Source organism: Aptenodytes patagonicus, chromosome 23 (genome assembly GCF_965638725.1).
Source record: "Aptenodytes patagonicus chromosome 23, bAptPat1.pri.cur, whole genome shotgun sequence".
In the NCBI taxonomy this organism is placed as follows: Eukaryota; Metazoa; Chordata; class Aves; order Sphenisciformes; family Spheniscidae; genus Aptenodytes; species Aptenodytes patagonicus.
Genome location: NC_134971.1, coordinates 5,382,690 through 5,395,421, shown reverse-complemented (window position 1 = coordinate 5,395,421; position 12,732 = coordinate 5,382,690). Strand labels below are relative to the sequence as shown.

At 53.0% G+C, this 12,732-nt stretch overlaps 1 protein-coding gene across 4 annotated transcripts in view; it reads right to left on the bottom strand.

The window, feature by feature from the left end:
- The window catches only part of OPCML (opioid binding protein/cell adhesion molecule like), a 365,810-nt gene that overhangs the window by 309,782 nt on the left and 43,296 nt on the right, over positions 1–12,732 (bottom strand). Inside the window, exons 1-2 of one of the 4 annotated variants that reach the window (XM_076358673.1) lie at positions 7,165–7,246; positions 547–737 (exon numbers count right to left, since the gene is read on the bottom strand). In XM_076358673.1, coding sequence (XP_076214788.1) covers positions 547–607 — 61 coding nt within the window. In that variant the 5' untranslated portion in view covers positions 608–737; positions 7,165–7,246. Of the gene's footprint in view, positions 1–546; positions 738–891; positions 911–1,034; positions 1,199–7,164; positions 7,247–12,732 lie in introns of those variants that run through there. The other 3 variants (XM_076358672.1, XM_076358674.1, XM_076358675.1) reach the window with 3 other exon arrangements.

The following is a 12,732-nucleotide window of genomic DNA, read 5'->3' as shown; positions in this document are numbered from 1 at the left end:
CACGGTCCCCCCGGGTGCCCGGATCGGGGGGTTCGTTTTCACTTTGCAAAAGGGAGCGAGGGGCAGGCACCGAGTTTGCCTGGCAGGAATCAGGGAAGCAGGGATGAGGGGGAGCACAGGGAATAGCATGACAGCTCAGGAGAGAGGGAGGGCACAGGAGGTGCCCAACTTTGGAGGGGAAAAAGCTCCGTGACCCCATCATTTACAGCCAGAGGTTGCCCGAGGGGACGGACTCTGCCCAGCCGGGGGGCTGCCGTGCAATCCCGGCCACCCCCGCCGCAGGTGCCAGCGCCGCTCGGGTGCATGCGACTCGGTGCCCACCCGGGGGGCCAGCCCTGCCGCGGGGGACGGACACAGCTGTTTGAACCCCGCTCGCTGGAAGCACTTGGCGATTCCCTGCTGCAGAGCAACTCGCTGCCTGCCTGCATGTGTGCATTCGTGCGCAATGTGCATGAAGTCCGCGTCCCCCACGCGCACACCGCTTGGCTTTCCCACCCTGCGAGCCGATGCCATCCCATCCCCTGGAGAAAAAGCTTTTTGCACTACCTGGGATGAAGAGCAGGGCAGTTGTGGCCGTGAAGACGATCCAGCAGGCAGGATGGTACATCTTGGAGCTGCGGTAGACTAGCGGCTGATTTGCTTGCTGCTTGCTGCTGCCGCCGCTGCTTTCGTCTGCGTTGAATTCTGAGCAGGTTTAAATCCAATGTTTGCAGAGGGAGGGAGACTGAGTTAGTGAGCTAGAGAGAGAGAGAGAGAGAGACAGACAGACAGACACGGGAGTAGGCAGTCAGTGTCTCTGATTTTTCCTTGCACACGCACACACACGCACGCACACACACAACACTAGCAGAAGGAGCACCAGGCTCAGTGCGTGCACCGGGGAAAGCAGACCTCCTACCAGGCACCCATTGGTTCGAGACGCTGACTGACACACGCACACTCGCTATTCTGCGGGTCTCACTCTGCAACCAGGGAGTTAAATGCGGGCATCGACCCCCCTGAGCATCCCTCCCAGCACCGGCTGGCAGCGGTACCCGGGATGGAGGGAGCAGCCCGGCACAGGGACGGGCACCGTCCCACCGACTCCTTGTGCACCAGCCGCCTGCAAAGGGGCTCGGAAATTTTTTGCCCTCAGGCTGGAGCCGGCCGGTGGGGCAGCCCCGGGCTTCAGCCCCTTGGCTCGCCCCTGCCCCTCCGCAGGCTCTGTTCCCCTCCCCGGGAAGCCGCCGGCAGCTCTGCCTACTGCCAAGAGAGGCAAACCAGCGAGCAATCCAAGCTTTTTAGCATGAGTGGGTGTTTTTCGCACAAAATCTCTGAAACCAAGAAGCAATCTTCTCCGTGCATCCCAACCAGAGCTGTATTTTTTTCCCTTCAGCAGGCTCACAGAGCCCCAAAAGGACACCGAGCCCAGGGTACCTGCTCCTGCAGATCCCCTACCTGATACCGTCCCGTTCCCACCGAGACCAAGGAGTCCTTCCTCAGGCTCTCTAACGCAATCCTCTCCTTCCAGGCTGCCACAGTTTCCCCCCCATCCCTGCTTTCCCCCAGACCCCTCTTGGCAGATTCCCACGCCCCTGCCAAGCCCCGAGCATCCCCAGCGCAGGGCATCGGACCCGGCTTTCCGCCTCTCTGCCGGCTGCCCTTGCCGTGTGTCCCCTCCTACAGCCACCCCTAGATCAAAGCATTTGCCAGCTAGGGCTTGAGTTTGCTGCATTGCCAAAAAAAAAAAAAAAAAAGGTTGCAAAGATAAGTTTCCAAAAGAAACAGCACTTATTTTTTACATGTTCTAAACAAAAAAAAAATGTTTCTTGTTTCTCCTTCATTGCGGCTTTGTTAAAAATTAATTGTAAGCAATTTTTAATGCTTAAACACAAACTAAAATGTTTAGTGTTGCTCAAAACAATCTCTTTCCCCGCTAACTGGGGGCTAAAGGTCTCTTTTTGCGTTCCAGGCCAGCCCAAGTGTACTTTTAGGCCAATACTTTGGACTTCCAGCTATCAACCCACCACGGCTTTTTGCCACCAGTGATCACAAACTCCTCCACCCCTCCATCTCCCGTCCCAGGGTTTCACCCTGCTCCTCGCCTTAGTCTCTGTGCTCATCTGCCTGGGCATCCTCTCACCAGCCCTGGTCCCCCAGGACACATCAGTTCCCTGGACTCTTCTCCCTCGAGTCTCCTTTTTGCATTAAACTCATCATCTCAGGGAGTTTCTGGAAGACAGACGCTCCACATCGGGCATGCACGATTCCTGGAAGGGTGATGCATCCACAAACACCAGGCTGCAAACTTTAATTCCCCCAAGCTGCTACAGAGCCAGGGCCGGAGCCCTCCAGCTCCTCTCTGCCACCAAGCACCTCACGTCCAAACCCAGCCACAAAACCCCAATAATTTCCTCCCCTGCTGTCTTTCTTCCCCAGGTTTCTCCCACCCACTTGTTGCAGCTTGAACAAATCACAGAGACAACAACTGCATCCCCCTCCGTGCACGCACCTCTTATCTCGCATTATTTTCGTACAAAGCAGCACCAGGAGGAGCAGGAACGGCGCTTTCGGTGCACAAAGCCGTATCCATCGTGCTCTCGAGGGGGTACCCTCGCCCAGCGAAGGATGGGAGCCGAGCACGCATCGCTGGGACAAACTTTCTCTGGCTTTTAGCCATTAATCTCTATTCATTTTCTATTCTGCATGAATAAACCACAAGTTTTTAAAAGCTTTTAACTCAACCGTATTCCCACATTATCTGCTGAAGGCATCCCATCTCCCGCATCTTCAGGAGCATGCCGAAGGAAACATGCCCAGGGACTTTTCTCTTTTAATAAGAGTAAAGTTACGTTGTTCGCAATAACCTTGACCTCTGAAAGAGCTAAATCATCGCACTGAGTAAAAAACAACGAGCCTAGTGTCTCACTCAGCTTGAGACGAGGATGGCGATATTTCTGTCCTGAATTTCCCTTTAATTGACACCCAAACAGCCGACGTCAAGCAAATTTATCCTTTGCTTCACAAGCGCTTTGGGAAACCGGCTGCAAGGAGGCATTTGGGATTTCCCAGGGCTGCGAGGCGTGTGCTTGCATCCTACACGGACAGCCCAGGACAGGGACATCTGTCCCCGGAGGGGACCGCGCTGCTTCGGGGCTCAGCCGAATCCTCCGGCTGCGGCTCATCCTCCAAAACCCACACAGCGAGCTCTGAATCCGCCCAAGGCGAAAAGAAATATTGTTATCCTCGAGGAGCTGAAGGAAGTGAACAAAGAAATCATTTCTAATTAGCAGGAATGTTTGATGGGCTCAGAACAAACATGTTGCTCTGCTTTGAAAACCCAAGTTGAAAAGCTATATTTGGGTAAATTTCAAAACAGCACAGTCTTACTTTTTTTCCTCCCACCACATTTCTCCCCTATGCTTTTTTTTTTTTTACCTGGCAATGACTATTAACCAAATCCAGCACACGCTCAGCCGCAATCCTTGCATCTATTTTGGCCAATTAGGCTGGCACCCTGACTGCCGAGCGCAGCTCTAAGGATGACCTCGGACCAGACCTTTAGTGCATCGACGTCTTTGCTTTCCCATCCGCAAAATGGGAACAAATGTGCTTTGGTCAGGCAAACAAATCAGCACTGCTCACTAGCTCGCCAGGACCGAACAGGGCGCTGGCCTGTTTCATTTGTTTGATTTCCGAGACACAAAAAGATGTAGAAATCTGTATTTAGCTGGTGGAGTTTTACTGGGATATTTGGGGTTGTTTGTTTTTTGATATCAAGCAGAGAGTCTAAAATGCATATTTAAATTTGACAGGCAGCACCCAATCTGTGAGGAGACGTTATGGGCCGCTGGGCACATTTAAACATGATTTTTGTGTGTATTTTCAGAGGGGTTTTTTTCCCCAAGCTGTCTCAATGCATATTCACATCTGGGACCAGTCTAAGTCTCTGGGGTAAATAACACTCAAGTTTTCAATAAAGCAGAGATTCCCTTACCCTCTCCTTGCACGGCCGGGGAAGGGGGGGGCAGAGCATCCCAAAAGCAGGAGCGCAGGATGCGAGGCTGCAGAGCAGCCCAGCTCCGTTCACTGATGCTCCACCACGACGTCCAGCCACGCATCCCCAGGACCCAGGCGTGAAAGCAGCCTCCACCAGGCCTATCCCAGCCCCTGAACGTGATCCAGGCCCCTCGACGGAGCAAGCCAAAGCCGAGTCCTGCATGACGGCAGGACCTCATGCCGCAGAGCACCGTCCCTCTGCTGACCGCCAGGCCCCGAGGCCACTGTCCTCGCCGCTGCCGCCTGCCCGCTCCTGCTTCCCGACCCCAGCCTCACCGCCCCAGCTACCCACAGCGTTTGCACCCGCCTGCACGGACCACCCTTCCCAGCCCAATCCAAGGTAATTTCCAGCTCCTCTGCACCTCTCCGCGAGGGCTGCTTCTTTGCAAAGACCCCAGGTATTCCCCTACTGGGTTTCTGCTCTCCTCAGGGGCATGAGCTGCTTGGGGAGCGAAGCAGGAGCGTTGGGGTGGGGAGGGAGGTGTCCTGGTTTTGGCAGGGATAGAGTTAATTTTCTTCCTAGTAGCTGGTACAGTGCTGCGTTTTGGATTTAGGATGAGAACAATGTTGATAACGCACCGATGTTTTAGTTGTTGCTGAGCAGTGCTTACACTAGTCTTGACTTTTCAGCTTCCCATGCTCTGCCGACTGAGCAGGCTGGGGGTGCACAAGAAGCTGGGAGGGGGCACAGCCAGGACAGCTGACCCAAACTGGCCAGAGGGACATTCCACACCATGGGACGTCATGCTCAGTACATAAACTGGGGGAAAGCTGGCCGGGGGGGGCCGCTGCTCAGGGACTGGCTGGGCATCGGTCGGCGGGTGGTGAGCAATTGCACTGTGCATCCCTTGCTTTGTGTATTATTATTATTATTACATTATTATCATTGTTGTTATTATTTTATTTCAATTATTAAACAGTTTTTATCTCAACCCACGGGTTTTTTCTCACTTCTACTCTTCCAATTCTCTTCCCCATCCCACCGTGGGGGGGGCGGGAGGGGAGCGAGCGAGCGGCTGGGTGGTACTGGGTTGCCGACCGAGGTTAAACCGCGACAGGAGGGATGCAGAAGGCTCCGGGGAAAGAGCAAGTAGCCAAAACCCGGCGTGCCTGTGGGCTCTACCTCTCCCGCTCCCTCCTCCCCTCGCCGGCAATGCCCAGCACGGCGCACAGCGGCAGCCGCGCTCCCCGCTGCCCCGGAGCTGCTCCGCCGCCTCCCGCCCTCCCTCCTGTCCCCGCTCCTCTCCCTGTGGGTGTTTGTGTCTCCGCCTGAATGAAAGGCTACCCTTTTCTCCTTGACATCTTGTTAGAATGTGAATGCAACATCTATTGATTTGCATTTCATGCAAGGAAGGGGGGGGGGAGGGGGGGGGTGAAAAAGTGGAGCTACTACAGGAATAAACAGAAGATGCAGGCAAAGGCAGCCTGAGCTGCCTGCTCCCAGCACACCGGCAGGACTCTGCTCCCCCAGCTTTAGCCGTTCAGCTCAGACCCGTTATTCAAGCATCAGCCACCTCCGACTCCCTGCACAGGCCATGGAGGCGCAGGGACCTGCCCGATCATCTTGCAGACCACAGGAACTTCACCAGTCGCCCCCTCGTACGTGTACATCAGCCAGATGGATCACCCTCCCCAAGTGCTTCTTCATCCCTTCAGCCCTTGTCAAGGGCAAACACAGCGAGTTACCCCAGGCTGGGTGAACAGCACGCACCCAGCTCCGTGGTAAAGGCAAACCAAGAACAATTAAGCTGGGCAAGGTGTCTAAATTAGCAGCAAAAGCAAAGGGAGAAGCAGGCTGGTGCTCGGGAGAAGATGCAGCAAGCAGCACTGCTCACCTCTTGAAGCAGCTGCTCCTGAGGTTTGCAGTAACCTGCAGACAAGCTCCTTTCATGCAGCTCCCCAGCCACGATGCTCCTTTCACGCGGGTCCCCAGCCGTGGTGACACAGGAACCAACTGTCCTGCTAGCCCTGCCTGGGGGAGAGCATCCCGCTCCTCAAAACCAGGGCAAGCAAACCCAGCAAGCGGGGATGCCCCGGGGAGAGAAACCCCGTGCCACGGCACAGGAGAGGGGTACCGGCATGAGTGGGTGAAGGCGAGCAGCTCTCCCTCACCTACCGCAGTGGGGTGCTGGGAGGATTAATTAGTGTTTGTAAAGCACTTTGAAGATGAAGGCAACCACGGGAGAGCTCATAACCAGGAGCGAGATGGAGATGGGGATTGGGGAACCCAGTTACGGCGGGGTTTCTTATCTGGCACACAAGCTACAGCCCTGGCTGGGCGCACACCAGGCAGGTTCAGATGAAAGGTAGAATGGGAAAATTTCCACAGCGTGAAAAAAAGAACAATCAAGCATGTGCTGCTTGGGAAAAATGAGTGAGAGAGAGATGAAAAGATGGGATCTAAGAGTCTAAAAGCTGGAGAGACCTGCTATTGATTCTGGCTTGGGAAGAAGGGGCCTGAACAAGAGCCGGTGTGTTGTTAAGTGCACTTATCTCCTCTTGTTAGATGGCAGAACAGGGCCAGATGGACAGGGTACTAATTCCCGTCAAGAATCATTACCGGCCACGTGCTGGATGAGGTACCTCCAAAGACGCACTACAGGCAGCGGCGAATGCGGCAGCACCGTGAGGCCAGGAACCCCACAACATCCCCGGGCCACGTTTTCCAATGCTTGACCACCCTTACCAGAAAAAAGCTATTTCACATGTTTAAAGAGAATTTCTTGTACTTCCATTTGTGCCATTTGCCTCTTGCCCTCTCTGGGCACCCCTGAGAAGAGGCTGGCTCCCATGCATGCATGCTCCCGTCCACCCCCCCAAAACACCCAGCCTCCAGAGCACCCCATCTCCTGGGAGAAATCCTGGTGAGAAGGAGGATGGTGAGAAAAGCCGGCGACGGAGTTTGCTCCACTCCTCAGCCGTCAGGAGGATGGGCCCGCTCCAGAGAGTGATGAAACGCAAGACACCGTCACACAAATCTTTGATCATAGTAATTATCTGTTGTCGTTGTGTACAAAACACTATCTCCCCGCAGACATCAAGCTCCTTCTGTACCACCCCCCCCCCTCTCCGCGCACCCCACCACTCCGGGCTCCCCCATCCCATCAGCCCTGAACGCGCGCTCACCAGCACCGGGGCAGGATTCCCTTCTCCCATCGACGGGTCGAGAAAGATGGCTTTTGTTTCCCTAGCTTTGATCAAAATGACCGAACATCAGGGAAAGACCAGGGGGAAAGAAAAGAAAACAGGGCAGAAACGATGCATCCTGATCCATAAGCAGGAGCCGGTTCAAGGATAAATCAGGCATTGCTTACTGGCTGTGTGCTTCTGGGGGTTGGGTTTTCTCTTTTTTTTTTTTTTTTTTTTTTAAAGAATGAGAGAGAAAGAAAACATTTTTTTAAGCTTTGCTCCCTTTCATTTTTCTCCGAGTTCAGTGGCTTTCCTCGTCAAGCCTCTGTAGCTCAGGTAAGAACAGAGGGCTCCAGATTAAAGAGAAACACGGCAGCAAGCAGAAAGCCGTCGAGATAATAGAGAGGACAAAGTCGGGAATGTCAAAGAAGGGAAGTCTGCTTTCTGCAAGATTCCCACTTTTGGCTTTTATATAGATTAGTCCAGAAACGGGGACCAAGATGCACATTTCAGACTCCAATCCCAACCCTCTCGGCCTGGACGTGGGGATACAGGACAACAAACTGCATCAGGAGCCCTCGTCTCAGCAGCCGGGCTCAGTGTGTCCAGGGCTCTCACAGACATTTAATATACCCTGGATAGATATCTAGGTGGGTGGACAGTCAGACAGCACGCTAGACTGACAGCTTTAAATACCTTTCTGCACGAGCGTGGGTAGCAACCAACCGTAGTGCCTCCTGCCAGAGCATCTCGCGTGCCGGCGAAAAACCCAGCTGTGCAGCTCGCCCCAGCCCTCACTCCCCTACCAAGGCACCCAGCCAGCCCCGGTTTTGGGAGGAAGACTTGGTTTCATCACTCCCAATCCCAACAAGGGCCCACTGGCTGCTTCCCGCAGCATCACCCACCACGGCAAGGCTCCTGCAGCCATCGTGAGACGCAGAGCTCCCTCTCCTCGCTAGGCTGTGAGGTGTCCAACCCCAACGCTTCTCCTTGGGACCACAACCGAGCTGCAAATTGGAAGGGGATTTGCCTGGAGCCAACCCCCGCATTGCAAAGCCAGGCAGCCTGCAGACCGAGGGCTCGGCAGGGTCCACGTCTCCTTTACAAATGACCCCGGCAACGACATACTACCAGGATCCCGTCAGGCTCTGCTAGGAAACCTTCCCTGCTGTCTTGTTTATAGATCTATTCTTAGCTCAACTTTGACTCATTGCAGAAACAGCAAGGAGCCTTTCATCCCGTGACCCCAAAGCACCTTAAAGAATATGAGCTGAGCCTCGCGGAGAGGAAATATTGTCCTCTCTGTTAGACAGAGGGGTCAGCCAACGCATGAGGCCAGGAAGACAGGCAGCAGGCCAGCAAGCAGAGCAGGGAACAGCAAATACACAGGAGAGGCTTTAGATGTGCACAAGGCGAAAGGCAGCCCATGGACAGCACAGGCGAGAGAAGAGGACGGGGTGCATTGGAAATTGGCTGAATCGGGGGGGTCAAAGGGCTGAGAGCAGCGGCACGAAGTCTGGCTGGAGATCCAGCGCTTGTGCTGTAGCCCAGGGGATGAGGGAGGTGGTCCTTCCTCTCAACCAGGAACCTCCTCTGGGACCATTCTGGTGGTCTGTCTGCTCCAGGCAGCACCCAGGAACGCACTGTCTTCTGCTTAAGGCACTGGGAGGTGGGAAATACGTGATCAAGACCCCATTTGCAACCAGGAGCAGCAGAGGGGAGGCTGGGTGGTCCCTAACTCTGTGCAAGCAGCCCCAATCTTGGGATGCTCCCAGGGGAAGGGACCTCCTGGAGGTTGTGAAGAAGCCACCAAACCACCATGTTCTCACTCTGCTCCTGGATGAAAACCACTTTGTTTCCTTTTTTGGTTTTTTTTTTTAAATCTTGCTGAAATGGCGATCGCCCAGCTGCAGGGGCAGCCCTGCCCCAGGAGCATGACGAGGACACCTCCATTAAAGACGGGAGATGCTCATCGCCACGTCGCACCCCTAACTCGGGGAGGGAGAGCAGGTGCCGGGAGAGGGGGCACTGCACCCTCACGCAGCACAGAAAGTATTTTCCATATGCTGCCTGATCAGTTATACGTTTCTTAAAATGCTATTGCACAGATATTTCAGAGGCATCATGTAGTACCATCTGTTATGTTATATATTGCACCGAGCCCGGCCAATTTTGAGATACTGTAATTTTATCTCCTCCATTTCATATGCGGCACAGGCATTTTGCAAGGCGAGTTGACGGGGAATGGGAATTTGCAGAGGGATGGAGCGCAAGTAAATCAAAAGGCAAGGCCCAAAAATGAGCAGCAATGGCAGCTCCCACCCATCCCAGACACCAGAGAGGAGATTTGGGGCTGCACCTGAACATTTTGGGTCAACCACCTCGCAGCAACGCCTGCATTGCCCATGGCAGAGCACGCTTCTCTCTGTCTCTCCCGCTGCATCCCTGCCTCCGACAGCAACGCCGCGGGGTGGAGAGACGCCTCCGGCATCTCACAGATGTCCTTTTCCCTGCCTCCCCCAGCTTTTCCAGGCAGCACTCTGGTCTCCCCCATTCCACCGATGAGCCACGCCGCGGCACATCTCACCGTGCAAACCCAACGTCCTCTCGGCAAGGGATGCTGCAGGAGGGTGGCTCCATGCCGGGGTTATCCCCTCCGTTATTAGCTTTTTCCAGGGAGCAGCGGCAGCAAGAGGAGCTGCCGGTGGAGCCAATTATTCTGCACCTTGGCCCTGTTCGAGAGCCCATCAGCAAAAACCATCCCTGCCTTGCGGGGTGAGCAGCGACGGGCCCTGACAAGCGTCATTAAGGGGAAACTCTCCACCCACGTTATCCGCATGGATAACTCCGTGCTGCAAGAGCAGGGGAAAGACCGGAGGCCAAAAAAGAACCCTGAGGTTTCTGCAAAAAATTAACTGAAGCAGGTGGGCAAGAGCAGAGGGGGGGAAAGCCCTGTCCTCTAAGACAAAAAGTTGCAAACTTTTGATTTTTAAAGCGAGTGGACCCAACTCGTCGGCCGGACACCAACACCACTTTTATCAACTCTTTCACACGTGCCAGCGAAGTTTAGTGCCGCTCCGCTCAATTTATTCTGATTTCATTAGGAAACGAGACATTAAAAAAGTGAAAACCTTCAGATTTCCTGCGTTTTGCTGGCTCCCTCCTCTGGTACTTGGAAATATTTTTATTTTGTAATGGGTTTGGTCATGAAGTAAACGGAAATACGTCTGGTGTCCTCCTTGGACCTGCTCTTCAAGACAAGGAAGTCTTGCTCTGACTCATCATACGCTGTCAGAGAATCTGTTTTTTAAAGCTTCTTTTTCTACCCGTACTACAATAATTAAAAGGAAAAGGTGAATTCACCAGAAATATTACCCTTGCTACTGTCTAATATTAAAAAAGTAGTCAAATAGACCTTAAGAATAGCAATGGCAAGCAGAATTAGCAGCATCTGAGCACATCCATGGCGCACTGCTTACAACGACCAAAGAGGAAGATACAAGAACCCTACAGCCAACTCCTCAGGCGCTTCCTACCCAGAAAGTTTCTCCCTGACCATCGTTAATAAGACATCACCTTACGTCTGGAATCCCCAGGGCTTTTTTTTCCCCAAAGGCACCCGCCCGGGGCCATGGCAAGCGCAGGAGGCTGCGGTGCCGTTCCCCCATCCCTCCTGCACAGCCCGTGGCCACGCAGCAGAGGACTTTGCAGCGGGGTTAGATTTTGTGACTTCTTTTGTTTTTAAATAAAGATATGGCCATCTCCTACGGAGGCCTGGCACCGCCTTCACAAAGGTTTTGGTGCCAGGCATAGGTTGCTGCTTTCAGTTGCATTTTATTTTTTCTTAGTTCATTAATAAGCATTTATACCTCGGGTTTGTGTGCATTTGATATTCTTCCCAGCACTTCAGTTTTGCGTTTGAAAAGGACACTTCAAGGGCTTTTTAAACATTATTTCGTTATTGTTCACAAAACGCTTCTGATGGAAAACAGCATTTCCATTCTGTTTCAAAACTTGTAAACAACCTTTCCCCTTTATAAAGAAATAAAGTATGTTTATCCATCTACCAAATATTAGCAAGCAGAGAGCTACAGGGAGCCTGTTAACTCTGGGAGCTCGGGGTGGTAGGTGTTCAAAAATAATAAATAGCAATGCTTGCTTCTCCATCTTTCCTTTAAAGTTTCAAGGACTCTTGACGCCACCGCCCAACTCAAGCATGCAAAAACAGCCAGCCAGCCTCAAAACACCGTGCTGTCAAGCCTGCCGTTTTTCTTTGCAGTCAGAGAAGCCAAAAGACCTGGGACCCAGGTCGCTTCACCCCCAGCTTTCCTGCTTACACCAGAAAAAGCTGCTCGGGTCAACCAGCACCAGCTGGCAGGATTGGGAGGGACCCTCCTTCCATGCATTTTCATGCAATGCCAGGGGAAAGATCCATGCTTTGCAAAAGACAGCTGGAAAATTTGAGCCGTGCTTGTGGCCCCCATATAAAAGCAGGTTCTTCATTAAAGCATGAGTTTCGTTTAAGGAGATGCATCCCTCTTGCGCGCGTACGCAGCACGCTGCACCCAAATAACCTAATTGAGAGCTCTGCTATGGGGCACGTAATCTAAGCAGATCCCATACTAATAGCAGAAGCAAGCTGTGGTCCCCAAATCAATTGGGGTCTCATAGCAAACACGTTATCTTCTGGCCATGGTCCTCTCCCTTCCTCAGAGGAAAATCTGAGCCAGCCCTCCGGAGTGGGGGTGGACGGGGAAAAGCAGAAGTTCAAAGCAAGAGGAGGGAAGCGGTGACCGGTGCGGGGAGGAAAGCTGCCACTCCAAGGCACTGCAAAATCCCTAGACCCCCTCAAGTGCTGCTCCCTCCTTCCCCAGGCACACAGCACTTTACATCTGGAGAATTACTTCTGCACGTCAGTCGTTACCCACGCTCATCTGGAATACCCAGCCAGCTACAAGCTACATAAATATCGACAGGGTATATTATTAAATAAATAGATCTGCTCAAGCATTCAATATTGACCACCTGGAGAAGGCAAAACAACAAGGCCTGGGGTACAGGGGGTTTCATCCAGTCCCAAATTGGATAAGTGTGTATGCAACCGATTGCAGTGGATATGGCCCTTTGCTCATGTCCTGGAAGATGAGGAAGGAAAGGAAAGCCCCGGAGAGACAAGGAGGCAAAATCCTTGCATGGGAACGATGCCTTGACAAGACATTTGTTTTTCTGGTTCTGTTCTCTTCTGGTCAAGTAACTTGAAAATTCAATAGCGTGCATGGAGAACTGCGGCAAGGGAGGAGCGGAAAGGCAATGTATTCCTCTGGGGACGATCAATCACAGAAGGAAGGCTGCCAAATCACCATCGAGCTGCCCAAGTCTGTTAATGGATGGGATTAGAGAGCCCCTTCTGGGGATCAAAGAAAAGCTGTCCCCCAGGAGCACGCTGCCTTCAACTCCCAAAGTCCCAGAGGAATCCTTCTGCAGCAGCTCCCGCAAATATTTTCTTTGGGGGGTCACAATCCCCTGAATCTCATTAAGGATCTTGAAAGAAAACAAAACTTAATT